Genomic DNA, 27,176 nt, shown 5'->3' with positions numbered 1-27,176 from the left:
AGGGGAGAGGCTTCGGCTGGTCTTAACAGTGATACCTACCATTTGTCAAGCATGTACTGTGTGCCAGACTCTTCCTTCATTAAATTAAATTAAATTAGCTCATTTAATAGTCTGAACAACCCCAGGGCCCCCTGATGGCTCAGTCGGTTAAGCACCCACCTTCGGCTCAGATCGTGAACTCAGGGTCTTGGGATGGAGCCCCGTGTCGGGCTCCCTACTCAGCGGGGAGCCTGCTTCTCCCTCTCCCTCTCTGTCTGCCCCTTCCCCTGCTCGTGCTAACTGTCTCTCTCAAATAAATAACAAAATCTTTTTAAAAATACCCTGAACAGGGACGCCTGGGTGGCTCAGTTGGTTGGACGACTGCCTTCGGCTCAGGTCATGATCCCGGAGTCCCGGGATCGAGTCCCGCATCGGGCTCCCAGCTCCATGGGGAGTCTGCTTCTCCCTCTGACCTTCTCGCTCATGCTCTCTCTCACTGTCTCTCTCTCAAATAAATAAATAAAATCTTTTTAAAAAAATACCCTGAACAACTCTGAGAGGAAAATGATATTATTAACCCCACCTGTAAGGTGGGAAACAGGCTCAGGTTAAATAATTTGCCTGAGGTTATACAAACAATAATGGGTGTATCTAGGATTTGAACTCATTTCCAGAGTCTGAACCCTTGAAACCCCCACCCTCAGCCTGGAGGGCCACATGGATCACCCAGAGACCAAAGCTTGAAAAGCTCTTGGTGTTGCCTCCAGGGTCCCAGGTCCCCTATCCCCACCTTTCCATATTTTTGCTCCTTATCCCTTAGGGGACATTTTCAACTTGGCAAAATGCATTGAGAACCAAGCCAAGAGGAGAGAGAGATTCCAGGAAATTTATGATTTGAGAAGCTGTGGTCTTTTCTAGTAACTGCTCCTGTTCCCATTGGGTCATCTCTTGGGTCTGGAGGCTGGCCCAGATTTCTGCTCGTGTTCAGGGGTCTTTTGTCTGCCTCCTTGATGGAAGAGAATATCAGTGACAGGTGATCACAGTTCCTTCTAAAGAGGCTGATCTAGAGGAGTTGAGGCCACACAGTTGTGATATGGAGGACTTTTTAAATTTTGTTTATTTGAGAGAGAGAAAGAGAGAGCACAAGCAGGAGAAGCAGCAGGAAGAGGGAGAGGAAGAAGCAGGCTCCCCGCTGAGCAGGGAGCCCAATGCGGGACTCGATCTCAGGACCCCAGGATCATGAACTGAGCCGAAGGCAGACGCTTAACAACTGAGCCACCCAGGCACCCAGATACGGGGGACTTTTCAGCGAGGACACTTGGACCTCCCAAGTGGGTGTCTGCCTTCAAAGTCAACTCCTTGGGAAACTGTTGGACTTAATTCAACAATTCTGCCCTTGCTGAAAAAATCTTTGGGGTCACTCATTTGCTCCCTGATCATGTTTAACACTCACCCGGTAACTTTCTCACCAGGCTTGGCTCCCAGTGACCTGGGCCATTTCCAGCACACCAGACATCTCCTCGAAGGATGAAAATCTGCCTTTACCAAGGTTAATCAGCCTTGGGCGCCCAGTAAGAATCTGAAGAATGAGCAAGCTAGGGCAGGTGGAGGTCCGAGCCCACAGCTCCTGGCTGTGACTACACAGAGGGCCAGCAGGCATTTGGATATGTAAGTTCTGAGTTTTGTTTTCAAAGGAGTCATTGCTTTATGGCCACGCTTAGCACAGAGGAATGTGATCCACGGCTGGATACCATCCAATGGACCAGCCAGTCCCTGAGTCAGGATTGGGGGGGGGGTGTTGGATAGAGGAGGAGCGGAGAATCTCCTGGAAAATGACTACTCCAGGGCACCTGGATGGCTCGGTGGGTTAAGCGACTGCCTCCCGCTCAGGTCATGATTCTGGAGTTCCAGGCTCAAGTCCCGCATCGGGCTCCCAGCTCAGCAGGGAGTCTGCTTCTCCCTCCGACCCTCCCCTTCTTGTGCTCTCTCTCTCTCTCTCTCAAAACAAACAAACAAATAGACCCACACTGGAAACCAGGCTGAGTCTGGGGGAGCATTGCTTAGCTGCCTGCTTCCCAGGGTGGGGTGGGTGGGGACACCTGGGTCCTCCCGCCTTCACTTCGGGCATCAAAGCAGGAGGAGGCGAGGTGGTGACCTCACCCAGCGGCGCCTGTCACGGCTGAGGGGAGGGTATCCAGCAGGCTACACCTGCAGCACATTCCATGTGCCTTGATCTAGAGTCTCAGAGGGGCTGGGGTTTCTCCTTATCGGTCTCCCAACCCCCCTTCCAGAAGCGCCCCCTCATCTCCACCCAAGGGGCCTGGGCCCAGGGGCCCCCGTCTTGGTGTAAGTCAGGGAGGCCCCCTGGAGAAGACGCAGGGAGGCAGGAGACGGGAGGTGTGGGAGGCCCTGGGAAGGAGGGAATGGCCTGGCCATGGCTCACCGCCCTTGTCTCCCGCAGCGGAAGGGCCTTCGCGGCGTGGCCATGTCCGAAGGGGAGAGCAAGGACAGCTCCGGCAGTGAGTGCCCCGTGTGCTACGAGAAGTTCCGCGACCTGGAGGGCGCCAGCCGCACGCTGAGCTGCGGCCACGTGTTCTGCCACGACTGCCTGGTCAAGTACCTGCTCTCCACCCGCGTGGACGGCCAAGTGCAGAGGACCATCGTCTGCCCGATCTGCCGCTACGTCACCTTCCTCAGCAAGAAGAGCTCCCGCTGGCCCTCGGTGCTGGACCGCAGCTCGCAGACCCTGGCCGTGCCTGTGGGCCCGCCCGACACCCTGGGCCACACGAACCCCCTGGCTGCCACCCAGCAGGTGTGGAGGCCGGCCCCGAGCCAGGGCGCCCCGCTGCCCTTGGACCTGCCGCCGGGCCTGGCCCGGGAGCCACAGATCTTTGTCATCAGCCGCCACGGGATGCCCCTGGGGGAGCAGGACAGCGTGCTGCCACGGCGAAGCCTGGCCGAGCTGTCCGAGGCCTCCCCGGCCCCCAGCTCCGGCCGGGCCTTCTGCTGCCGCTCGCGGGCCCTGCTGCTCATCACCCTTGTCGCCGTGGTGGCCGTGGTGGCTGCCATCCTGCCCTGGGTGCTGCTGGTGAGGAAGCAGGCCTGAGCACCGCCCTGGGCTGAACTGGGGTACGGGGGGGGGCGCCTGGAAGGGGTGAAGCCCCCGGGGATGGGTGGCCTGGACAGCGTCCTCACCCCCCACTCTGCCTGCTGGCTCCCGTCAGGTCAGGGAGGCTGGGGGCTGATGATCCCTGCGATGGAGCTGAGCTCGGGGCCCAAACGCCAACTCTACACTCCAGGCCAGGGTAGAAAATGGGGTGCCCTCCCCCGCTCAGAAGCAACAGCTGTGCCCCTGCCCCAGAGGGGCTGGTATCTTCTGCAGATACTCTCCCTTCCTCCAGGCAGGAACTTAGCAAGGTGGGAAGCTGGGTGGTCCCCTCCTTCCTGTGGGGTCACCAGCCCCGAGGCACCGTCCCTATCTGCTGGGTGACCTGCCTGAAGCCAGGTGGGGCTCTGTTGTGGCTGGAGGGGGGCCCAACGGCAGGACTCATCCAGGTCAGAATTCTCACCCAGGCCTCTCTAGCTGCCTCTCCGGAACCAATAAAAGGGGTGGCTCGGGAGCCAAAAGCACCTTGCCCATGATCTTAGCAACCATCCATGACCCTCACCGTTGGGCCAGCATATGTCTTCCCACCCCCAAGTCACCAGCCTGGAAGGTCTTCACTGGGGGAGAAGCTGATCTTAGAGGCTGTGGTCCAGGATCTGTGGGGGACGTAACGGAAAAGGGTCATTCTGGGGAACGGGGGGCCGAGGCTAGCAAAGTGGCCCACAGAGCCAGAGGTCTCCCCCAGCCTCAAGGAATGGTCGAGAATTTGAGTCCTGGGGTTCTCAAGGATTCACCAGCAGGCAGGGCGTCAAGGGGAAGCCCGATGGCCGAGACTTGAGTCAGTGGAGAACTATGTGGGCACAATTAAGCCCTGGGGGCTCCCACCTCCCTCCCAGCCCAGGTCCTCCTCCTCCTCATGACCCAACCACTCATTAGAGGTCACACCAGCTGGGCCAGTTTCCCCGGGGCGGATTCCCAGCTGGGCTGGGCGAGGACGGGTGGGGAGGAAACAGATGAACATGTCAGGGACGCCACTGTCACCGCACAGGCTGAACCCCAGATCCTGCCGACCCCGCCCTGGACAGTGCTGGGGCTAGGCGAGGAGGGCCACTCGAAGAGCCTTGGATCGGGTCTTACCTGGGAGGCGAGTACTTGCCAACAGCTGTTTTCTGTTTGCGAAGGCCCATAATCTTTATTTTGGGATTAAAAAAACAACAAAAACGTCCAACTCCTCTCTCAGGTGGTTTCTCACCACCTCCCCGGGGGGGGGGGGGGGCTTGCCTCTTAGCTGTTTCCCAAACCCCCGTAGTGGTGCACGTTTGGGGACCCCTGGGGGAGGGGATATTTGGGACCCAAGGAGGGCTGATTTAAAACACTTAACTTCTGGACTTCTTTATGCTCTTTTGAAGACCAGAGAAGACAATCGGTGCTATTTGGGCGGGGGGGGGGGTGAATACAGGTGGATTCGTGGAAAATGTATTTATTACAGGACTAAAATGTTACACTTACAAAGGACTAAAAATGTTACACTTACAAAGACTCGAATGAGTCCTGCAGCGTTTTCATATTGTCCTGCGGTGACGTGTAGATGGTACTTCTTTTATTTTCGAAGGATGCCAAGCGGCTATTTTTTAAATAAAGGTATCTATTTTCTCAAAGCTTCCAGAGACATCGCCAAAGCACGTGGGAAGCCCTGAGCTCTGACATTCTGGATAATTCACATTCGATGGGAGAGACAGCTCCCAAAGACACAGGCAAATGGGTCTTAAACATTTAGCCAATCACGCTTGTGAAAGAAATGCAAATTAAGACTTCTGCGGGTATACCGTTTTTCACCTCTTTTCACCTCAAATGCTGAAAGATTCAAAACCCACTCTGGTGCCAAAGCTGAGGGAAAGTAGGGGAGGTGGTGGGGATGTATACGGGGAAAACCCCACAAAGGGAAATTTGACATTAGCGATCAAAACTTCCACTTTGATCCAGCAAGTCCTGTCCTAAAAATGTATCATCTAGATAGATGTGCATATATCCCCATAGAACGTCTCCAAGAGACAATGGCCAATGGGATAAATGTGGTGTGGAACATTGTGGGAGGGAGGGGGAATAAAAATTCATGTTCTTATGTGCTTATGAATGCATTAAGAAATTGGGTAGAGCACACAAAAAATTAGTAACAGTGATTAACCAGGTAAGGGGACGAGAAACTGATGGGACAGAACGGGGATGATTTTCCCTTTCCCTTTGAAACTTTTTTAAAAAAATTCATTTGAGAGTGCGGGAGAGTACTAGATGGGGGAGGGTCAGAGGGAGAGGGAGAAGCAGACTTCCCACTGAGCAGGGAGCCCAACTTGAAGCTTGATCCTAGCACCCCGGGATCATGACCTGGGCAGAAGGCAGACCCGCAACCCACCGAGCCACCCAGGCACCCCTTCCCCTTGATACTTTTTGAAACAAGCAAATGTCCTACTTATTCAAAAATTAAAATGAAGGGGCTCCTGGTTGGCTCAGTCAGTTAAGCGTCTGCCTTTGGCTCAGGTCATGATCTCGGGGTCCTGGGATTGAGCCCCACATCGGGCTCTCTGCTCAGCAGGGAGTCTGCTTCTCCCTCTCACTCTCCCTCTGTGCTCACTCTCGAAAATAAATAAATAAAATCTTTAAAAAATTAAACTGAAAAATGCTATTAGATGCTAAAGAGATCTTCAGTGAACACACCTGTTGCCCTGTGAGGCTCTGGGCCCGAGAACATTCGGGAACTGCCCGCCTACCCATCGTGCTGCCTGAGAGTGTCCGCTCCTGGCTCGGTGGGGCTGGTTTGTCTGGTTAGTGGTGTGACATCGTCTGCTGAACAGGCACACCAGGAAGGAAGGTAGAAAGCTTAAAACTTGACTCAGGGTTTCTCAGTTCCTCTGGACTTCTCTTTGGGCTGGATCATTTAATGTGATAGTTTTGGTTTTTCTCTACCCTTCCTTTCCTTCATCAGGTAAAAGCTTTTACTTTAAACAACCCCCCTGACATCATGATACTGCAGGAAGACACCATTTATGAAAAGACAAACAGGGGTGCCTGGGTGGCTCAGTGGGTTAAAGCCTCTGCCTTTGGCTCAGGTCATGATCTCAGGGTCCTGGGATCAAGCCCGGCACCGGGCTCTCTGCTCAGCAGGGAGCCTGCTTCCTCCTCTCTCTGCCTGCCTCTCTGCCTACTTGTGATCTCTGTCTGTCAAATAAATAAAATTTAAAAGAGAGAGAGACAGACAGATGGAAGCCTGGGATTAAACACGAACTGTTGCTCCTCTCTTCTGCCCCTTGTCCAAGGGCATGCCCCTTACGCACACACACTTTGCTACCTCCCCTCACAATAACCTTTTTTTAAAAAAATTAATTTATTTGTCAGAGAGAGAAAGAGAGAGCACAAGCAGAGGGAGCGGCAGGCAGAGGGAGATGGGGGTCCCCCATTTGGAACTCGATCCCAGGACCCTGGGATCATGACCTGAGCCGAAGGCAGACGCCCAACCAACTGAGCCACCCAGGCGTCCCGCTTCGGCACAAAATACCCAGGTCCCATCCTCACTTTCCCGCATCCTCCTTTCACCTGGTACGAAATAATTCTCAACACAAACTCTTTGTAGATCCAACAGGTGGTGCTGGTATAGACCTCTGGGCCTTGGCTTGGGTGGATCTCTGCCTGGAGAACTCCTCCCTAACTTTCCAGAAGCAGTTCAAGGCTCACCCGTGAAGAGCTCCCCACGCCCCACAGCTGTCAGAGTTGACCCATCCCGCCGTCTTCCCAGGGACACTTTGCAATCCCTATTTGTCCACAGGGCCATTTCTCCCTTCTAGACACTGTGCTCCTTCAGGGGGAGAATAGATCTTCCTGATCTCTGGATCTCAGTGCCTGGCCTAGGATTTGGTAACGGGTAAGAGTTGGAGAGATATTTCAAGAACGCCTGCGTGAAGGCAGACAAGCGGGAAATTAAGAAGAAATAAATGGGATGGTTTGGTGGCCGGGAACAAACTTGAGTCCGAGGGACTTAGGCTGTGGAACAGCTAGTTTGAATTAGGGCTTCACAAAGACCAGCCTTGAGACAACCCCGAGGAGTCCAGTTAAAAAGACATGTTTCAAATCATGTAGGAGGCACGGAAGGAAGAGAGAGGGAGCAGCCCGGTTAGGTGGCCCGAGGGTCGCGCAGGGCGGAGACGAGACATTTTATGCCAGTAAAAACTCCACAACGAGGCTACTCATACTTTGCACCTGTGCGTACAATCTGTACCCTGGCAATCTTCACACCATATAAAGTGGTTGTGCTCTCCAAATGGTGGTCTGGAGGTTTAATTTCAATGACTCAGTGTTGCATGGGGGAGGGAGCTCAGGAATCCTCCGGAGGGAAGGGTGACAACAGAGAATGATGGGCAGGATGAGGGAACAGAGCAGGCCTTCGTGGGAAGAGAGGAAGAGGATAGGGGAGACCTAGAAGAGGGCATTAACCGGCACCTGGCTGGCTCGGTCAGAAGAACCCTTGACTCTTGATCTCAGGGTTGTGAGTTTGAGCCCCATGTAGGATGTAGAGATTACTTAAAACTTAGAAAAAAAAAAAGGCAAGCAAGAAAAGAGGGGGTTGGGGGAACTAATAAGAACAAGAAAAGAGAGGATGAGTCTGCGAGGACCAGAAAGGAAGGCAAGGTTAGGAAGGCAGGGGCATTCAGCAGCTCCCTGGAACTTCTAGCAACCTAGGCTCCCTAGAACTTCTAGGGCCCCACGGGCTTCTCCCTGAAGGTTCTTCCCTCCAGCTGCAAGGACCTGGCTCCTGGAGACACTACGTCAAGCTGCTTCCCATCTCCAAGCCCTCCCTCCAGCGATTCCCACTGCCTCATGGAGCTAATTTTAACATTCTTCCAAACTCAGCCAAGGGTGATCTCACCCCAGAAGTCTTCCCTGACTCCAAAGCTCTCTGCTATTCCTGCCACACAGAAGCACCAAGGTTGGGGCGCCTGGGGGGCTCCGTCGATTGAGTGGCTACCTCTTGGTTTCAGCTCAGCTGGTGATCTCAGGATGATGAGATCCCATCCAGCAATGGCCTTAGCATGGAGCCTGCGTTAAGATTCTCTCTCTGCCTCTCCGTTTGTGAGCTCTCTCTTTAAAAAAAAAAAAAAAGCCCCAGCAACCCCACCAAGGGCTGCTGCTCATCAAGCACTTTTCCTGGGGGTGGGGGGGAGCTGATTGTCAGTTTCACTGCCTATCTCTCCTCTTAGACAATGAACTTCCTGCAGGCAGAAGCTTTGACTAATTTCACTTTGCAATTCCAGGGTCCAGATCAGGCATGGCTTGCAAAAGATGCGTAAACATTTGTTGAAAAGAATTACAGGGGCACCTGGGCCACTCAGTCCGAGAGCATGTGGCTCTTGAACTCAGGGTCGTGAGTCTGAGCCCCACGTTGGGTGTAGAGTTTACAAAAATAGCAATAATGATAAGCTTAAAAAAAATGGCATTAGAGGTATTCTCACTGAAATTTTAAAAGGATTTTACTTATTTGAGAAAGAGAACGAGAGCATGAGCAGGGGGAGAGGCAGAGGGAGAAGCAGCCTCCCCCTTGAGCAGGGAGCCCAATGTGGGGCCTGATCCTGCAACTCCAGGATCATGACCTGAGCAGAAGGCAGACGCTTAAACGACTGAGCCACCCAGGCGCCCCTCACTGAATTTTTCAGTTATGAATAAAATCTAGGGCTGTTTACAGCATATTTAAAACACAACTTTTTTAAACCATGAAAACCCATTTTCTTTAGTGACTCTACTCTGGCTCCTCAAGGACATGGCTTCTTACTCTTTGACTTGACCCAGTGGAGTCCTAGAAATTGGTACCACATAGGGAAGGAACTGGGAAGAGCCTGAGTGGGTTCATCTGCAACCCGAAGGTTCTACGTAACTTGCAAGAGCTCCTCTCACTTCTCCGTGGGTCAACGACCCCATCTGTGTAATGGGAACAATAACACGGTACCGGCCTCACAAGGCCATCTGATGGGCTAAAAGAGCTAACAACATAAAGTGAGAAGAGCGTTCCCAGGACTCAGCAAGCTGCCCACGTCTTACGAATTACAGCGACGTGCGTGTCTTTGTCTGCAGGACCCCGCATCGCTCCGTCAAGGACAAGGCATTATTCATCCGATAGAAACGGATCCCCCACCAGGTGCGCGGCCAGGCAAGCCGCCGGAGCTCACCCCCCTCCCGCACTCCCCGCCCCGCCCTACAGCCTGCCCCCGCGTCCGTTTGCGGGCGACCCCGGACCGCGCCCCAGCTTCCATCAGACCGCGGACCGCAGGGCAGCGGGCAGTAACGATCGGAAAGGGGCGCAGCTCTCTGCTTGCAAAGCCTCCCTCCGAGTGTGGTCTCGGACCCGGACCCGGGGAATCACCCGCGAGCTCGTCAGACACGCAGGTGCGGACCTCCTGGCGCGGGGCGGGGACGATCTCGGGTCCCCGCCCCCGCAAGGCGGGTGGCCGCTGCGGGGCGGGGCGGTGGAGCTCATCCAAAGACCCGCGCACGCGCGGAACCGGGGTGACCGGCGGACGCAGGCCCAGCGCCACCTGGCGGCCGCTAGTAAGACCTGCCCTTTCCCGGCGAATGAGGCGCCGGCTCCTTCACCACGCACCGGAACAGCCACACCCTGAGCAGCCTCCGCCACCACCCGCCCAGGAACGACCCTTTCCGGAGCACCCACCTGCAGAACCCAGACTTCCCAAGGGAGGCACCAGGCCCTGGAGAAGGCGGTTTTGCTGTTCCCTGCAGTTCCCCTCCAAGCCGCGGGGGTGCACTAGTCATCAGTTTCTTTCCCAGTTTCCTCCTCCAGTTCAAACCCCGCGCCTCTCTCGCGCCAAGACATGATCGGTATCGCGAGATCTCTCGGCAACTTACAGAACCGGAAGTAACGTGTGGATCTCTTCCCTTCTGCGGCCATCGCTGAGGCTCCTGTGGGTGAGTTTTGACCGTACAAGCGCGAGAAAAATCCACGGCCATCCGTTGGCGGGCGCGATGTCTTTTGACCCCGGGGGTCCGATACCCTCCCGGCGGACGAATAGCACCCAGGGAAAGGGGCCGGGATGGTCTTCATCTGTTTTCCCGCAAGCCTGAGGGCCGCCGAGCTCGGGAAGGGAGGAGGAGAGGGGGTTTAGGAACCCCGCATATCGACTCCTGGAGGGGAAGCGTTCTCTGGGGATGGAGACAAGTCTACTCGGTGTAGTTCCTTAGAGGTGGTCTCGAAATAATTACCTGGTAAAGCCAGGGAACTTGGCAGGCCGCGCTCGCCCAGGAGAAGGCTTTTTGGACCCGAGATGCGCAGCCCTGCCCAGGCTTGGGGACGGAAGAGCCGATGCGTTTTGTGGGGACTAAACGCGCTCGCGCCTGGGTCTGTAGTGGGTGGACGGTGGTCGGTCTCTGCAGAGTGTGATGTTGAATGAGTGAGTTGTGGGTCTGCGCTGCCTTCACGCATCAGGGGTGCGAGTCCCGTCTTGACTTCTTACCCGGTGATGCAGCAGTTGGAGGGTGTGAGCTGAAGCAGGTGTGTTACTGATGGGGAATTACTATCGTTATTATTATTTTAGATTTTATTTATTAGCACACGCAGAGGGAGAAGCAGGGAGCGCTCCGCGGGGCTCCATCCCAGGACCCTGGGATATGACCTGAGCCGAAGGCGGATGCTTAAGGGACGGAGTCCCCCGGGCTCTCGGGAATTCTTTATCGCATCAACAAATACAGAAAATCCCGCGGCAGACTAGGATCGTCCCCGGGGCTTTCTGACCTGCCCAGCTGGCAGTGGTGCCGTTACCTGTTTGGAAACTGGACTCGACTGTGGTCACTTAAGGGCTGACGCGGCTTCTGACTTTCCTCTTCAGCCGAGATGAAGTTCAATCCCTTCGTGACTTCCGACCGGAGCAAGAACCGGAAGCGGCACTTCAACGCGCCGTCCCACATTCGCAGGAAGATCATGTCCTCCCCTCTTTCCAAGGAGCTGAGGCAGAAGTACAACGTGCGCTCCATGCCCATCCGGAAGGATGACGAAGTGCAGGTCTGGAGCGCGCGGGGGTCTCGGCGGAGCCCGCACGCCGGGCCGGGAGAGGGATTGCGCTCTGGCCGCGAGGCGCCTGAGACGTGGCTTCCAGAGCAGGAGTGCGGGAGGGAGCCGTAAAGTCAAACGGGAAACCGTGTCAGTCGTCCCAAGCCCCAGAATTTGGGCCTAATAACCAGGGGAAGGGAGGTGGTTCAGAACCAACGCACTACTTTGTGATGCGCTTTTTCTCGGTGCGGGAGGTCACAGAGATGCGTGTGAGGACCCGTTCGGGTTCTGTCTGAGTTAAAGTCCTGATAGGGGAGCCCTCCCTGGACCGTAGTTTTACGTGGTGGTTTTATGTTTACCGGTGGACACCTTGTCACGTGGATTTGAGTGAAAATCTCTGTGTGCTTCGCTGTAACCTGCAGCTGGTGAGGACAGGATGGAGGCCCCGCTCTAGAGCAGCCTGCGCCTGTCGCCAGTATTGACGGGGTGAGCGGCCGTTTACGTGAAAGGCCAGTCTCCAGATGGCCGTGTGGGTTGACACCCGCCGTTGGTTGCCACTGTACTGGTGCCGGATTTGTCGGTGCTTTCAGGAGGTGGTCTTGGCTTCCAAAATCTTTTTTTTTTTTTAAGATCTTATTTATTTGATGGACAGAGATCACAAGTTGGCAGAGAGGGGGAAGCAGGCTTCCTACTGAGCGGAGGGCCCAATACGGGGCTCGATCCGGGACTCCAGGATCATGACCCAAGCCAAAGGCAGAGGCCTTAACCCACTGAGCCACCCAGGCGCCCCTCAAGGTCTCTTAATGTGAGAAAATCTGCAGCTGGAAGGATGTTTCTTTCAGAAACATCTTCACAGAAACATCTGTGCAGGAGCACTTTGGGTTGCTTCCAGACTGGCTGAGCATCACTGGGACTCGGGGGTGGGAAACTGTCCTTTGGGAAAGAATTGGTTCCCACACATCCTTGCTGCTGCCCGCCCTGGCACTGGGTTGGACACATTAATGGGTTGTGAATTTAGTCTTGTGGTCTCTTGCCTCCTTTGACGCGGAGTAAAGTTCCTTGTTGTCCATCTGCTACGAAAGCCAAAGTGGGGTCGTGTTTTAACCTTTTACCAAGCCCGCGGCTGCTCGTGGACCACCACTTGGTGGATGTGCTGTCCATCACTGGATTTATATGGGGACATAATTTATTTGCAGGTTCAAGCCAGAGAGAATTATTGGGACGTTTCCGCTAGCCGTCCTGTCTTTGAAAATTGGAAGGTCTCATAGATCTGGTCGAGTCAGTGACGTTTACGTGATCTGTAGCTTTCCTGGTTCCCAAGGTTGATCTTTTTTTTTTTTTTTTTCCTTTTTTTTTTTTTTTAGATTTTTTTTTTTTGACAGTTCACAAGTAGGCAGGGGGGGGGGGGGGGGGGGGGGGAGCAGGCTCCCTGCTGAGCTGAGAGCCTGATGTGGGGCTCCATCCCAGGACCCTGAGATCATGACCTGAGCCAAAGGCAGAGGCTTAACCGACTGAACCACCCAGATGGCCCCTAAAGGTTAATCTTAATATTTCTGTTATTTTTGAACTTCGTTTAGGTTGTGCGAGGACACTACAAAGGTCAGCAGATTGGCAAGGTCGTCCAGGTCTACAGGAAGAAGTACGTCATCTACATTGAACGAGTGCAGCGAGAAAAGGCGAATGGCACAACCGTCCATGTGGGCATTCACCCTAGCAAGGTAGGTGTTTCTGAGAATGCCTGAGAGAAGGGAAGGAATTTACAGGAGGTGTTGGCAAATGTGGTTCCTTGTTCGCAGGGCCCTCCCAAGAGAGATAGAATCCCTGATTTTAGAGGTTCTAGAAACCAATCTTAAAAGCCAACACAGTATTTGAATGGAGTTCTAGAAACCAGACTGAAATTTTTTATGAGATCAGGGCATCTTGACTAGTCATTATGTATATTTAATGTATCTTCTCCTTAAAAAGCTGTGGTGAACAAATCTTAAAATCTAGGAAATAGGGTCATTTTTCTATTAAATGGAGCTGATAGCCTGTTCATTCTCAGTATTAAAGCTGAGTAAGCAGGGGCGCCTGGGGGATTCAGTCAGTTAAGTGTCCAGCTTTTGGTTTTGGCTCAGGTCGTGACCTCAGTGTCCTGGGATTGAGGCCCTCAAGTGGGGCTCTCCACTCAGCGTAGAGCTTGCTTGAGATTCCCTCTTTCTTTGCTCCTCCCACTAATGCACTGTCTCACTCCTGCTCGCTCTCTCCCTCTCCCTCTAAAATAAATAAATAAATCTTAAAAAGTAAATAAAGCTGGGTAAGCAGGATGTCAGTTCTACAACCCTATGAAGTATTTACAAATGGGGGAAAAAACCGAAGCCCACAAGCTAAGATCTCATGGATAGTGGTAGTGTCTGAGCCAGCATAGAAAATCTGGTCTGTTTCCCATGCAGGTGCCTGTCTGGAACTTGGATGTGAATTCTTGGATATTGTCATTTCTTGCCTCTGGTTTTTAAAAGATCTTATGATGCTGCCATAAATCTGTTTCCAAACTACAGGAAAGTTGGAAGGATTGCTATGGCAATACTCCTAGATCTCTTTCACCTCAAATTCACTATTAATGTTTTCCTGTGTTTTCTTTACCTCTCTTCCCTACCCCCGGTGCATTACCAGCGTGGTGACGCTTCCCTCTAATTCCTTTAGTATGTGTCTCCTGGGAGCAAGGACTTTGCTGTTCTCTGGCCTTCGCCAGTCCTGTGTCTGTCCCACCAGTAGATCGGCTACTATCCAGGTCACCAACCAGTGATAGCTTCTTGGTCTTTTCCAGGTAGCACAGCGTAGGATGTAAGTTTCCTTCACTGTGGCTCGGTGATTGTCTTCATCTCTTTATTTCAGTCTAAGGACTTCAGACCTCTAAAGGCAGAGGACTCTGGCCCGGACCTCAACACCCAGTTACCTGTTTTGCATTTTAGCTTGAATTTCTGATGGGTAACATCAAACCTAATGTGTTCAGACTTCTGATTCTGTCCACGGTTTGCCACCATCACAGTGTATGGCAGCTCTGTCCTCCCAATTGCTCATTTTAGTAGTGGGAGTAACAAAGTTGTAGTCTTTTAGCAAGATTTGTGATTATGATGCAATATTGTGTATATATCACTACTGCTGATGATATCTGTAGGACTTAAAAGTTTGTAAGTTGTTTTTTTTTTGTTTTGTTTTGTTTTGTTTTTTAATTTTAAGATTATTTATTTGACACACAAAGTGAGATCACAAGTAGGCAGAGAGGCAGGCGAGAGGCGGGGGAAGCAGGCTCCCCACTGAGCAGAGAGCCCGATGGGGAGCTTGATCCCAGGACCCTGAGATCATGACCTGAGCCGAAGGCAGAGGCTTAACCCACTGAGCCACCCAGGCGCCCCAGTTTGTAAGTTTATACCTTAACATCTGTACTGTCTGCCATCCCTTGGTGACCATTTTAATCTTGTCACAAGTTTGACTTTTTACAATAGTACCTGTCCCCACCATCATACAGTGTTTGTCCGTCTGACGTCTCTCACCATAATGTGCTCAAGGTTTCAGGTGTCTTGAGTGTAGCCTTAACTGTAGGGCCTTGTTTGATCACCCTGTAGGATTTAGCCCCTGCTCACCAGCGTCCTTAGTCTCCCCCATATTGCCTGTTTTTCTGTATATCAGAGTCTGACATATATCCACGTCCTTTGTTTTCTCTCTCCCCATACCAAAGTACAGGCTCTGAGATGGCAGAGATTTCTTTTTGGTGGTTTTGCTGTGTTCCCAAACCTGGTTCAGTGCTCTTTGCCCCTGTTCCTCGCCTTCCTTCGCAAGACCTAAATTTAACCATCACCTGGAGACCTTTAACTATTAGATTTGTCTCAAGAAGAATCTATACTCTGGTTTTGTGGGTCGAAGCTACATTTATACTCCAACTTGATGATTCTCAAGTTACGGTAGAAACAGCAATGTGTATGACTTGGTTAGCTTGTGAAGCTGGTAACTCTAGAAGTGTTTTGTTTCTCTGCAGGTGGTTATCACTAGACTAAAACTGGACAAAGACCGCAAAAAGATCCTTGAACGGAAAGCCAAATCTCGCCAAGTAGGAAAGGAAAAGGGCAAATACAAGGAAGAAACAATTGAGAAGATGCAGGAGTAAAGTAGTCTTCTCTGTGACTTGAAATAAAAACTGTTAAAATGAAGAGCCTTTGCTTTCTGTGTGGGGCTTGGGGATAACGTCCCCCTGCCAGCCGGTGGGTTTTCCAGGAAGTCGGGTGGCATTTGCTGCTGGAGGCAGGCCCCCCATCCTGGGCCTTGACTGTGCTAAAGAAAAATACTATCTAGGTAGAGGGGGTTTTCCCATTTGAGCACCAACTCTTTAGTCACCGAGAGTAATGAGATTCTGATTAGTGGGGGTGTCCCCCTTATTAGAGCAGGCAGTATTGGGGGGCATCATGGCTCACTGAGAGGAAAGCCCAGATAAAGAGACCTGTGGGCTACCGCCCCAACCTGCTGTCTCTGCTGCCGGGCGACAACTATGAAGGTGTGCACGTGGCGTGCTGAGGCTTGGGTACAAGCGAGGAGCCACTGCCCCCAGCTGTGCTCATCCTTTACCGTAATCTCGCAGGCACTGGCGCCATCGCGCCAAAATTTCAGAGCGCAAATGCTTACGTTGCAGTTCGAAGTAAACGTTCCTCTGAAACGTGGGTTCCGAGGGCTCCGTGAAGAGGCGCCAGCCTCTCTCCTTTCCCATGAAGCTTCTAGATGCAGAATGAGGGATGCAGCTCACTTTCCTCACTTCCTGACCGCGGGCTTTGCAACAGCGTGAGGGACGGGGTCAGCGGCTCGCTCTGCCAAGGTCACGCACAGGCCGGCCGCAGGTACCCCCGGCCCCAGCGACCGCCGAAAGACAGGCGGCGAAAACCCCTAGCAGGACCCCGTCGGGGGTTTAAAAAGATGCCCGGCGGGGGCGGGGCTTCCGGCCGGCGCCGAGCGGCTTCCGGTGCGGGCGGCGGCGGCGGGAAGGTGTGGCGGCAGCAGGACTGGGGCCCGCGGCGGCGGGGGAGGGGAGGACGGGCCCCGACGCCGCGACCCGCGGCGCATCCCCCTCACATCCCAGGCCTCTGGCCTGGGTTCGGCGGCTATCCGTCCTCCCAGCGTCTCCCGGCCTCGCTCATTGGTTCACCCCCGAACTCGCCGTCCTTGCGGGGGTCGGGGGCGGCGATCGGCGGGCGGGGCGGGGGTTGCGGACGGGCCTGGGAGGCGGGGCGGGAGTGCAGGGAGGAAGACCACGCACGCAGGGGAGGTGGCCACCGCAGCCGGTCTCCAGGAGCGGTCGGGACGTCTGTCGGAGGATGCGGGGAGGCTCTGCTAAGTGCTTCACCTGCGTTATCCCCGCGTCTGCATCAGGAAACCAGTACGTCCCCCTGTTGTGGCTGAGGGAGCTGAAGCCCAGTAACTCCGCCCGGGGCAGGGACACACCCCTCAGCCCTCCCCTTGCCGGCCTCGCCTCTGCACCTGCACGGGGAGCGTCTGCCTGCCGTCCTCCGAGCATCTTTTGTCTCGCCGGATCCTTGGCCGTCTGAGGGAATACCGCCCGGTAGAGGGCTCAGCGCCTACCTGCGAGGTTGTGTACGCCCGGACCAGTCGACGACGAACACAAGATCAAGTGCTCCAGAGACAGGCCGGAGCGGTGGCAATCGGATGGAGTCGCTGGACGCATCAGGAAGGCGGCTGAGTTCACAAGACCAACGAGAGGGCCTTCCAGGTCTGGGACGCCAAAGCAAAGACTCACAGGTGGGTGAGGGCGGGAGATGGCTCCAGCTTTCTCTAACCAAGGTCATGTATCCGTAGTTACCCCGCCGTCGCAGACCGCGTGAGGAAGCTCGACACAGTTCTTTCCTGCTGCTGTGGAACAGGTGCTGAAAACCCAGACGACCGCAGGGAGGGGCAGATAAGGTGGACACGTTAGTAGGGCGCTTAGGGACGCTGGGAAACGGGAGAGTGCGGGCTCTTCTAACCCGATCTGCGGCCAGTTGTTGCCAAGCAGCCAAGCTCCCAGGATGGCCAGATCGTCCCCTTTTCCAAGAAGGGCAGCCAAGATTCCTGTATGAAATCCCATCTGTACCTATAGGTAAATCGTTCTCATTTCTCAAAAAACAAACACCTGATGGACTAACCAAAATAGGCCCGTTAGCTAAATGTGGCTTTTCCTAGCATATTGTGAGGACCGTGTCTCAGATTAAAGGCTGAGATTTTGCATCTTTTCATTATAAATTATTCCCAACCTGTCTTCATTCTTTTATAGGATGAAGATGAAGCTTTTGCTTCCCTTACAGTCCCCTGAAGGGCCTCAAATAGCAGCCAGGGCAGCCACTCAATTATAGCTGCTGGTTTCAGGGAGGAGTCTGGAAGGTGCTTTCCTGGATCCTGCTGAATATCTCGTGGTCTCTTCTGAGGACCTTTGGCTGTGGGATGATAACACATTCCTTTTAAACGTGATTAAATTATTAAATGTGACTGGTAGGGGCGCCTGGGTGGCTCACTCCATTAAGCATCTGCCTCCAGCTCCGGTTATGATCCCAGGGGCCTGGGATTGAGCCCCACGTCGGGTTCCCTGCTCAGTGGAAGCCTGCTTCTCCCTCTGCAGCTCCCCCTGCTGTGCTCTCCCTGTCAAATAAATACATTCTTATAAATAAATAAGTGTGACTAGTAGATGAAACAAACTGGTTTATTTACTGCAGAACTTCTCAGAGCCTTTATTAAAAAAAAAAAAAGATTTGAGAGACAGTGGGCGCTCATCAGCAGGGAAAGGGGCAAACGTAAAGAATCTCAAACAGACTCTGCTGCGGAGACCCACGTGATGGACCCTGAGATCACGACCTGAGTTCAAAACCAAGAGTCAGACGCTTAACCAACTGAGCCACCCAGGTGCCCCCTCTGAGCCTTTAAAATGTCCATTTACACTGAGGATCTTAAGCTCACACTTAAACAGCATTTGCAAACATTCTATTTCTTCAACACTGAAATGTATGTTTTCCACATATATTAACCTGGATGTGTTCATTTAACGTAGTTCCTCTGTTTTTTCCCCTCAAAAAAAGTCATCAGAGGGGCGCCTGGGTGGCTCAGTGGGTTAAGCCGCTGCCTTCGGCTCGGGTCATGATCTCAGGGTCCTGGGATCGAGCCCCGCATCGGGCTCTCTGCTCAGCGGGACCTGCTTCCTCCTCTCTCTCTGCCTGCCTCTCTGCCTGCTTGTGGTTTCTCTCTGTCAAATAAATAAATAAAATCTTTAAAAAAAAAAAAAAAAAAAAGTCATCAGAAAGTCAGCGGTTTTATAGTCAGCAGAGTCTTAGAATCAGAAATGTTCTGTGGTCAGCCAGTGATGCTCAGCACGAGAGTTTGAAGCCTTTTTAGTGGAGAACCTTCCAGACCTCAGCCTAACTAAGATGTTGCTCAGAGCTTTGAAGCCTTTTCATCTTTCTCTGCTTTCCAGGGTTCTGCCCTGCCTCTTGGCTCTCTGAGGGTGGCATCCCAGGGATCTTGTTTTCTCCCCAATTGCCGTTACTCCTGTTATCATCACAAGAACTCTCCCCCTGGCTGCATCACCATCCTACAACCCGGAGTGGTTCTAAGGAACCTCAGTTGACTGTCAAGTTCTCTCCCTGAGGAATTCTCCCGTCTTGGTGGGGTGTGGACCAACGGGACTACCGCTTTTTGGCATAACGAGCTCCTGACAGCTCTCTCTGCACATAGGTGGAGTTTTTCCATCTCTGGAAACAGACAGACCCTGCCGCCTCTAGTCAGAGCCGTCAAGCCCGTATTGGAAGGGGTCTTCAGTCTTGGAATACCCAAGTTCACTTGGACTCTCTGCTTTGTTCTGGAAATATGTGGGCCTCAGCTCAGGCAGAATCAAAACAGTCTAGGCCTGCAGACCTCCCAGGAGGGCAGAACTTGTTTCCTCACCCACGAAACTGGACTCCTCTGGTTGGATAGGAGACCATTTATTCCTTCTCCTGCCTTCCTTGGAACAGTCACATGATCACATTCCAAGTCACTGATGCTGGCGTGCCTTCATTCCTGGTACCCTCCACTGTCCCCCCAGTCCTGCTGCAGCCACTCCTTAGCCCAGGCCCCGAGAATGGTCCCTATGGCACCAGCTGGTTTCATTTCAAGAGGTAGCGACATCTGAGGCTATGCCAAATATGGCCAGTGTTTGAGAGCCTCGGGGAAGGCCTGCTGCATGGACACGATGCTGGACAGTTATGACAACGTGGTCCCTCAGGGTAAGGACTCAGTCTTCACTCACTACTCCTGTGTGCCGTCACCAGGGGGAAACTGTCATTCAAAAATTTCCCAGCACTTTCTCCTTGATTCTCCTAAAATGCAGACTCACTCTTCGGCCCCAAGAAATCGATTACATTGATTGTGGGAAAGCTAAAAAAGCCCCTTCCTGGGGCTCCTGGGTGGCTCAGTGGGTTAAAGCCTCTGCCTTCGGCTCAGCTCATGATCCCGGGGTCCTGGGATCGAGCCCCGCATCGGACTCTCTGCTTGGCGGGGAGCCTGCTTCCTCCTCTCTCTCTCTTTGCCTCTGCCTACTTGTGATCTCTATTTGTCAAATAAATAAATAAATAAATAAAAAATCTTTAAAAAAAAAAAAAAGCCCCTTCCTGGTGCTAACTTCAGGTTCAAGTTTGCAGTTATCATGGTGCCTTCCAGCAACATTCTCCCATTTATATTATTTTAAATGTTACTGAGGGAGAGTGTCCATCTACTGCCTGAAGCATTTCCATGTATCCTCTCTCCTACTCATGTAATAAATAAAGACCAGTTAACTAGGTTTCACTTAAAGAGCGAATAGTTTCATCCACTCTGTTTGCCTAAAGTCTAAAATTACTACATATTTCTATATATATCTTAGTAACTTTAAATTCTCTTGACACGCTCGGGTTTTGAGCAGTCTCGGTTGCTTTCTAGTTGCTTTATTCTGTTGCTGCTTTTATACTATTCCTCTGTGATCTTCCTTTTCTGTGGTGGTCTTCAAAAATCAGATGAAGAATGAGGAACTTGGGAGGGAAAGTCTTCCAGAGGGAATATCGGGGATTTTAACTCTGTTTTCTCTCTCCCTGTCTTAGGCTCCTTCTTACAGTTGTCCATGATGCCCCAGAAACCTGGAAATGACCCTCCTCATGTGTCCACTACAAGTGACACGGAAACGGAGATACGTCACATGAGAGAAAAGTTTCTTTCAAGTGTGACCAAGTTAGTAGAAAGCAAAAGTTACAACAGCAAGGTATTTTCCAAAGAAAAGTACTTTCAAACGATAAAGGAAGTCAAAGAAGCTAAGGAAAAGGGGAAGAAGTCCTCACGTGACTACCGCCGTGCGGCAAAATACGACGTGATCTCCGTGCAAGGCACAGAGAAACTGATCGAGGCGACCCACGGAGAACGCGACCGAATTCGGTATTACGTGCATAAGGAAGAGTTGTTTGACATTCTCCATGATACACATCTCAACATTGGGCACGGCGGGCGGACACGCATGCTCAAGGAGCTACAAGGAAAGTACGGGAATGTCACCAAAGAGGTCATTGTCTTGTACCTGACACTCTGTAAACAGTGCTACCAGAAGAACCCGGTACCCAAGAGAGGTCTTGCCCTCAAGCCCATGCCTTCGAAGGACACTGACTCCAGATGCCAAGTTGAGGTCCTGGACATGCAGTCAAATGCCGACGGTGAGTTCAAGTTTATCCTGTATTACCAGGACCACTTAACCAAGTTTATTATTTTACGGCCGTTGAAAGCGAAGCGGGCCCGTGATGTGGTCAGTGTCCTCTTGGACGTCTTCACGATTCTTGGTACACCTTGTGTGTTAGACTCTGACAGTGGCGTGGAGTTCACAAACCAGGTTGTGCATGAGCTCAGTGAGGTATGGCCAGACCTAAAGATTGCCTGTGGTAAGCAGCGCCCTGGCCAGGGCCCGGGATCCCTGGAGCAAGTCAGCCATGATGTCAAGAACATGGTAAGGGCCTGGATGCAGAGTAACCGCTCACGTCACTGGGCCGAAGGCCTGAGATTCATACAGATGGTGAGGAATCAGCTATTTGACGTGTCCCTGCAGCAAAGTCCATACGAGGCAATGTTTGGTTTTAAGGCCAAACTCGGGCTGTACTCTTCGCACTTACCCCGGGAAACCGTGGCCATCTTACAAACAGAGGAGGAGCTAGAAATTGCTGAAGAACAGCTAGAGAGTAGCCTTTGGATGGGGCAGGAAGAAAGGGCTGAGGTCGCAGCAGACAGATCTGATGTGGACGAGGACCTCGATCCCACCGCTCCAGAAGCAGCAGAGCCCAGCACCTCACATGGGGCCCCACATCTCTTTTGCTGGTGACCAGGCACCTGCCGAGTGGGCGCCATACAGCCCTTGGGGAACTGCCACCAAATTCCCTGGGGAAAGGTGCTCAAAGGGTAGACCTTCCCGTCAGTCAAATTGTCCATGGCAGTCCTTGCTTGAAGGGGCAAACCTGGTGAGGTCTGTGACCTGGGGCCACCATGACAAATGACCGCAGTCTTAGCAGCCTAGAACAGCAGGAACTTACCCTCTCGTCCTTCTGGGGCCAGAAGTTCAGAATCGGGGTGTCGGCAGGGTCTGCCTCTCCTGGAGGCCCTGAGGGAGAATCCATTCCGTGCCTCTGGCCTTTCTCTGATGGCTGCTGGCAATCCTTGGCTTGTACAAGGCCAGTCTCTGCCCCATCTTCCTGCGGGTCTCCACAGGGCCTCCTGCCCTCTGTCTCCATGTGTGTTCTTCTTTTCCGTCTCTTAGAAGGACCCACTGGATACCAGATCCATGTCATTGGGTTTAAGGTCCACCCCAGTTGAGGGTGATCTCATCTCGAGAGCCTCCCCTAAATTATGTTTGCAAAGCCCCTTTCCCCAAGTGGGGTCAGAGTCTCAGGTACTCGGGGTTTGGCCCTGGGCATAACTTTCTGGGGGACAGAGTTCTACCAACTATGGAGGAGTGTGTTTGCCTTCAGGATGTGAACTGATGGGGTCTTACCTGTGAAGCTGGTGGGGGTGCCCTCCCTATTTCTAGTACGCATTCCTTCTGCCAAATCCTGCTCCTCAGACAATATCCAAAAAGACAGGGCACAGAGGAAAAGATGGAGATGAAGGACAAGTCACGAGAGAAGATGCTGACCCAGCACACTCTGGGGACTGGCCACCTCAGCACCTGCTCTCTATTTCCTGCTTCAAGAAAAACTGTAGGTGCCATCCCGGCTCTCAGAACAGCATGTGCAGGGAACGGTGTGACCTGCCTGGAAGGTACTTTAAAAGTTGGCCAGAATTAAGACATGGCTAGGATTTCAGTCTGAGTCTGCCGCTTGTCTCTGCCTTAAGATAGCAAAGCATGTCTTTCTGGAACGGGTCAGTACATTCTAGGAAGTGACCAGTCACCAGGGACTCTGGAGCAAAGGGCAAACATGAGCCAGATGTCCCTGCTCTGGCCAGAGGAGACTAGAGCAAGGGCCAGTGTGGGTCATGGTTCAGGGTAAGGAGAGCTGACCTGAACAAGGAGAAGGACAGTGCCTTGGATCTGGGTTCTGCTGTGTTCCCACGGCCGAGACAAAGGCCTAGCCCACTGGAGATGTTCCGGGAGGATCTGTCGTGGGAACAAATAGTTCTACAGAGATGACCACGGGAAGGAGAGGGGTCTGGTCTTTATTCCCCCGTGCACCGTTCCTGCGTATCCTGGAGCCGTTCAAGCCCATTCTGATCACTCCTCGAAGCAGTTCCCTCCTCCGTAAGGGGCAGTACCTACCCCTACCCACAGAAGGGGCAACACTGCCTGCCTCACAGGGTTGTTGTGAGAACCAGAGAGAAGATGTGGGAAGGGCTTTGTCTAAACGCTGAGTTAGTTGTCCTTGCTACCAGCGGAGCCCATCCCCCACATGAAAGCTGGAGGCCTCTGCCCTTCCTCTGCCGGTTAAACAGTGGTACCAGGAGGCTACATGATTATTATTAGAAAGGAGGTGACAGCACCTTCCAGCTTGTTCCGGGGGGGAGGGGATCCTATTCCATCCTTGGCGGGGACCTCACTCTGCACTGCTCCTTTGTCACTCACCCTGGCAGGGTCTGGGAGGCCCGGCTCAACTCATGTTACAACACTCTTGCTGACCTACTGCCTCCTGATTGCCAGGCAAACCAGGAACAGCATCATGGACCCAGGCAGGGGAGAGGTGAGATGAGGCACAGCGTCCCCGCCTGCTCCAGGGAGGGGCTGCAGAGAACCCAGGTCTCCCAAGCTGCTGCATCTCCACTCTTCCTTCCCCTTTTCCTTCTTAATGCTGGTGGTGGGAGAAGAGTTAGAGGTGTACACTGAGACCTCGCGTGGCCTTACTCTGCGTTTCAGCATCTGGAACAGAAGCTCCCAGGGTCCCACCAGCTGCTTTCAGCATGCAAATGTAGTTCGTGTGCGAAACTGAAAACTATCACCACCATCACTCTCAAAAACCAGGTTTCACATACATCTCTGGAAAAGTTGGAAGACCTGGCCACACCAGGCCTGCGTCTTTGCATCACAGCAGAGTGGAGCTCAGTGGCAGCCCCCAGGGGGCAGTCTGCGCATGCGTCCTCCAGGCGGCCACCGTCAGCCGCCCCCCGCCGCAGAATACGGGCAGGTGCATTTCTGTGGCTGTTGCTGGAGAAAGGCATGTGAAGTCAGAATATGAACCAAGGCCAGAAACCAACCTCTGTTTGCTTTAAGAATTTATGATAAAAGTGGCATTCCAGGGGCGCCTGGGTGACTCAGTGGGTTGAAGCCTCTGTCTTCGGCTCAGGTCATGATCCCAGGTTCTGGGATCGAACCCACATCTGGCTCTCGGCTCAGCAGGGAGCCTGCTTCTCCTTTTCTCTCTGCCTGCTTCTCTGACTACTTGTGATCTCTGTCAAATAAATAAATACATAAATCTTAAAAAAAAAAGAAAGTGGCATTCCACATCAGCGAGAGGGCGGCATTACTCCGTTAATGTGTTCAAGCAGGGAACACATGAAGTCTGATTCTGAAACAGGAAAGGAAACTACAAAAGTGTTGGGGGGAAGTGGGGGACTGTTGTGATCTTGGAATGGAGAAAACCCTCAGCGCTACAAGAAATTCAAAAGCCGTAAAAGGAAAAGCTAATACACTTGGCCCTCATGAAAATCTCAAACATCTATGGAAAATCCGGGTTTAAATAGTGAACAAAGATAAGTGACATTGGAAGAAAATACTTGCAACACCTAAAACATCCTCGTATTTGAAAAAAGTTTGCTTACAAATGAATAATGAAAAGAGGAGCCAATAGAGAGCGAGCAGAGGCTAAAAGAAGGAAAAGAAACGGGTAATGCTTCACGTGTCTGCGTGCACCTGCAGTGTGTTCAAAGAACCCCGAGGCTGTTCGTTTCACAAAACAGACTCAAGTTATTTGAGAATCTTAATGTTCTCCACTGTGCAGGTGGGAGAAGAGACACGAGCCTAGTGATCCTGTCTTGATGGGAAAAACCTTACCGATAAGGAGCTACAGTGATTACTAGGTTATTTTCAAGACCGCTGTATTCGTTTCCCACGGCTGCCACCCCACAATGAACTGGGGGACTGAGAAAACAGAAATTTATCATGTCACGGTTCTGGAAGCCAGAAGTCTGAGATCAAGGTGTCCGCAGGTTTGGCTCCTTGCCAGGGCGCTGGGGAGACTTCCGTGCCTCTCCTAGTTTCTGGTAGCCTCAGGTGTCCCTGGGCTTGCAGATGACATTCTCCCTATTCCTTCACGTCTGTGTGTCTGTCTCTGTGTCCAAGGGTCCCCTTCTAATAAGGACCCCATCATTGAATTGAACAATGAGGCAGAAGAGGAAATGTTGCTCAGAAAGGGCATCTAGCCCAAGATTCAGACCCAAGTCTTTCCAAGTCCAAGGTCAGCTCTTACAACCACCCCTCTTGCTCATGAATTTCTAGGGGTGCCCATTGCTCATGGGAAAATGGCTTAAACCTGATGGCCCAACTTGATGTGTAAGTTGGCACACAGTGTGGTCCCAACTCAGGCACAAGAGCAGCTTCAGTGGCCTCTGGGCTAGGCGTGTGATTTTTTCCACTGCCCTTGCCATAGGGAGAGAGGCCATCAGCCAGTCTAGGTCCTGCTAGAGTCGCTTATACTTGCCAAGACTTGGTTCCCTCAACCCAGACCAGATGACTGAACCGGCCCAGATGAGTGTTCTTCCTACTCTCTGTGTCATGTGGAAACTGTCCTCTAGTACTTTCGTGCTTCCTGCCTCTCCCCAGACCTCCATGCCGAAGCTCCCCATCAGGGCTCATGTCCCCGCTTCCAAGAAGGCGACAGAAGTTGGGAGACCCAGAGATAGATGCTTTAGCAAATGTTCTCCATCTACCACTTTATCAGAACTAGTTTTATGTTGTGGGATAAAACCTGCTTTTCTGCAGCTCTCGGAGAAGAGGGACACTTTCTTCTGATATTTGTGAGATGCTGTTCCCAGTGGTTTTGTGAAGCCAAGCATCGGAGTGGCCTTAGCACTGAGAGAAGCAAGGGAAAGTGCCTGAGAACCTGACTTACACACTTGCTTCCCAATTATGTTGCAAGCTTTTTGGACATGAGGGCACCAGACCATTAAAGCACGGTTTGCCAAGGCCAAGTTCAATCACTGTGCAGGTCAATTACCTCTGCCCAGTTACCTTAACCTTTCCCAGTCCCATAGCTTTGGGTTGTAGTATTTGAAGGGGGAGGTTTTGAATTTGTTTTTAAATGTTATTTACAAACCTTCCCACTTGATTGTGGACATTTTACAGAAATCAATTTAAAACCTGAGATACTTTTAAATATGAAAGAGAAAGAGTCCTTCCCAGGACTCTTGTTCCAAAAGTTAACCAATGGCAGAATCTGTTTGTCCCTGGAATCTTCTTCTGAATTTTGTCCAGAATCCTATCCCTTTGAATGTATTGAAACGTGGTTTCTCTTTTAGTTCCTGGTTCCTTTTATTGTTTTTATCTTGGCGCTAATCTTTGTTTACCCAGGTTCTGACATTTTTACCCCAGAATTAATTACCCCAGATGGTCTGCTCTCCTGTATTTTCCAAGCAAACAAAGTGGGCAGGAAATAAGAGTTTCCTGAGCAAATCGGCCTTCCGTTTTAGTATGAGACTTTGCCTTTCAGAAGCTTGCTTCTTTCATGTCTACTTCTTCTATTTATAATTGATTAAAGATTTTTTTCATTTGGATCTAATTAGATTTTACCTTCTCCCAATTCACAAGTAGTCCTAATATTTTGCCTTTTGCTTCCCTGAGTCTCTTTCATAGAATCCACTGTTCTGTTTAATGTCAACCGTGACATCCTTTTTGTTGACCAGCTCCTCGCTCAGACCAGCTTCTCCACACCTGGAACTTTGGCTTCAGATCTCTTCTATTCTTCTAGGCACTTCCCTTGACAGGACCGTGTGCGTTAGCAGCAGATGAGCTCTGAGGAGCCTTGCCTCTTGGCGTTTTGCACAGATGGGTCCCTCCTAACTTTGGTGAGTCATTAGCAACCAGATGTTTGCTTTTCTCCCCTCTCCGCTCTACCTCGAGCCCAGAGTGTGCTGTGCCCTGAAGGAGAGCACCTTTCTTTCTGCCTTTCCGTGAGGCAGGAATCCTGGAAATGCCCCCCTTACGTGCAGGGACCCCACCAGGATCTTCCTTCCAAGAGTAACCCAGATCACCAGTAATAACCCAGTCGCAGAGCCCTCTACCTGAACTAGGGTTGGGCCAGGCTAGACACCTGAGGTCTGCCTCCTCTGTTGCAGAAACTTTCTGTACCCGGAAGAGAGCCTCCACACCCCCAGTCCTCTGCCCCTCACTTCCATCCATTCAATGCCTACAGACAACTGCTGTGTGCCAGGCGTGCGCTTGTCTGTGGAGGCACCACCAAGCCGGGGATCATGGTAGCGTACTACATGCTGACACAGGGACACGGCAGAGCCTTCTCAGCCGTATCAGGGGCTCTGTGAAGGCCCCGCACGAAGGCCACTGAGCAGAGTGCTGAAAGA

At 52.2% G+C, this 27,176-nt stretch overlaps 3 protein-coding genes across 4 annotated transcripts; all 3 read left to right on the top strand.

The window, feature by feature from the left end:
• Positions 1 to 2,464: 2,464 nt before the first annotated feature.
• Positions 2,465 to 3,085, top strand: LOC111161056 (ring finger protein 222). The gene has a single exon (XM_022524513.1). It carries the CDS (start codon positions 2,465 to 2,467, stop codon positions 3,083 to 3,085), a length of 621 nt encoding a protein of 206 aa, XP_022380221.1.
• Positions 3,086 to 9,968: 6,883 nt separating this feature from the next.
• LOC111161078 (ribosomal protein L26) lies at positions 9,969 to 15,313 on the top strand. 2 transcript variants are annotated; one of them, XM_022524556.1, is made up of 4 exons: positions 9,969 to 10,048; positions 10,966 to 11,138; positions 12,704 to 12,844; positions 15,142 to 15,313. In XM_022524556.1, exons 2-4 carry the CDS (start codon positions 10,971 to 10,973, stop codon positions 15,268 to 15,270), a joined length of 438 nt encoding a protein of 145 aa, XP_022380264.1. In that variant the 5' UTR covers positions 9,969 to 10,048; positions 10,966 to 10,970; the 3' UTR covers positions 15,271 to 15,313. The 2 variants fall into 2 exon arrangements, with proteins under 2 accessions (XP_022380264.1, XP_022380265.1); XM_022524557.1 differs by having other exon boundaries at positions 9,994 to 10,052.
• A 3,835-nt stretch (positions 15,314 to 19,148) lies between these two features.
• On the top strand, positions 19,149 to 22,596 carry LOC111161089 (KRAB-A domain containing 2). The gene is given in 4 exon segments (XM_022524572.1): positions 19,149 to 19,248; positions 19,251 to 19,307; positions 19,310 to 19,396; positions 20,246 to 22,596. Coding segments are annotated over 4 exon segments (1,500 nt in total). The 3' UTR covers positions 21,502 to 22,596.
• The last annotated feature ends 4,580 nt before the right edge of the window (positions 22,597 to 27,176 follow it).

Source organism: Enhydra lutris, unplaced genomic scaffold, assembly GCF_002288905.1.
Source record: "Enhydra lutris kenyoni isolate GAN:26980312 unplaced genomic scaffold, ASM228890v2 scaffoldscaffold82, whole genome shotgun sequence".
NCBI lineage: Eukaryota > Metazoa > Chordata > Mammalia > Carnivora > Mustelidae > Enhydra > Enhydra lutris.
This window is presented reverse-complemented; position numbering and strand designations above follow the sequence as displayed.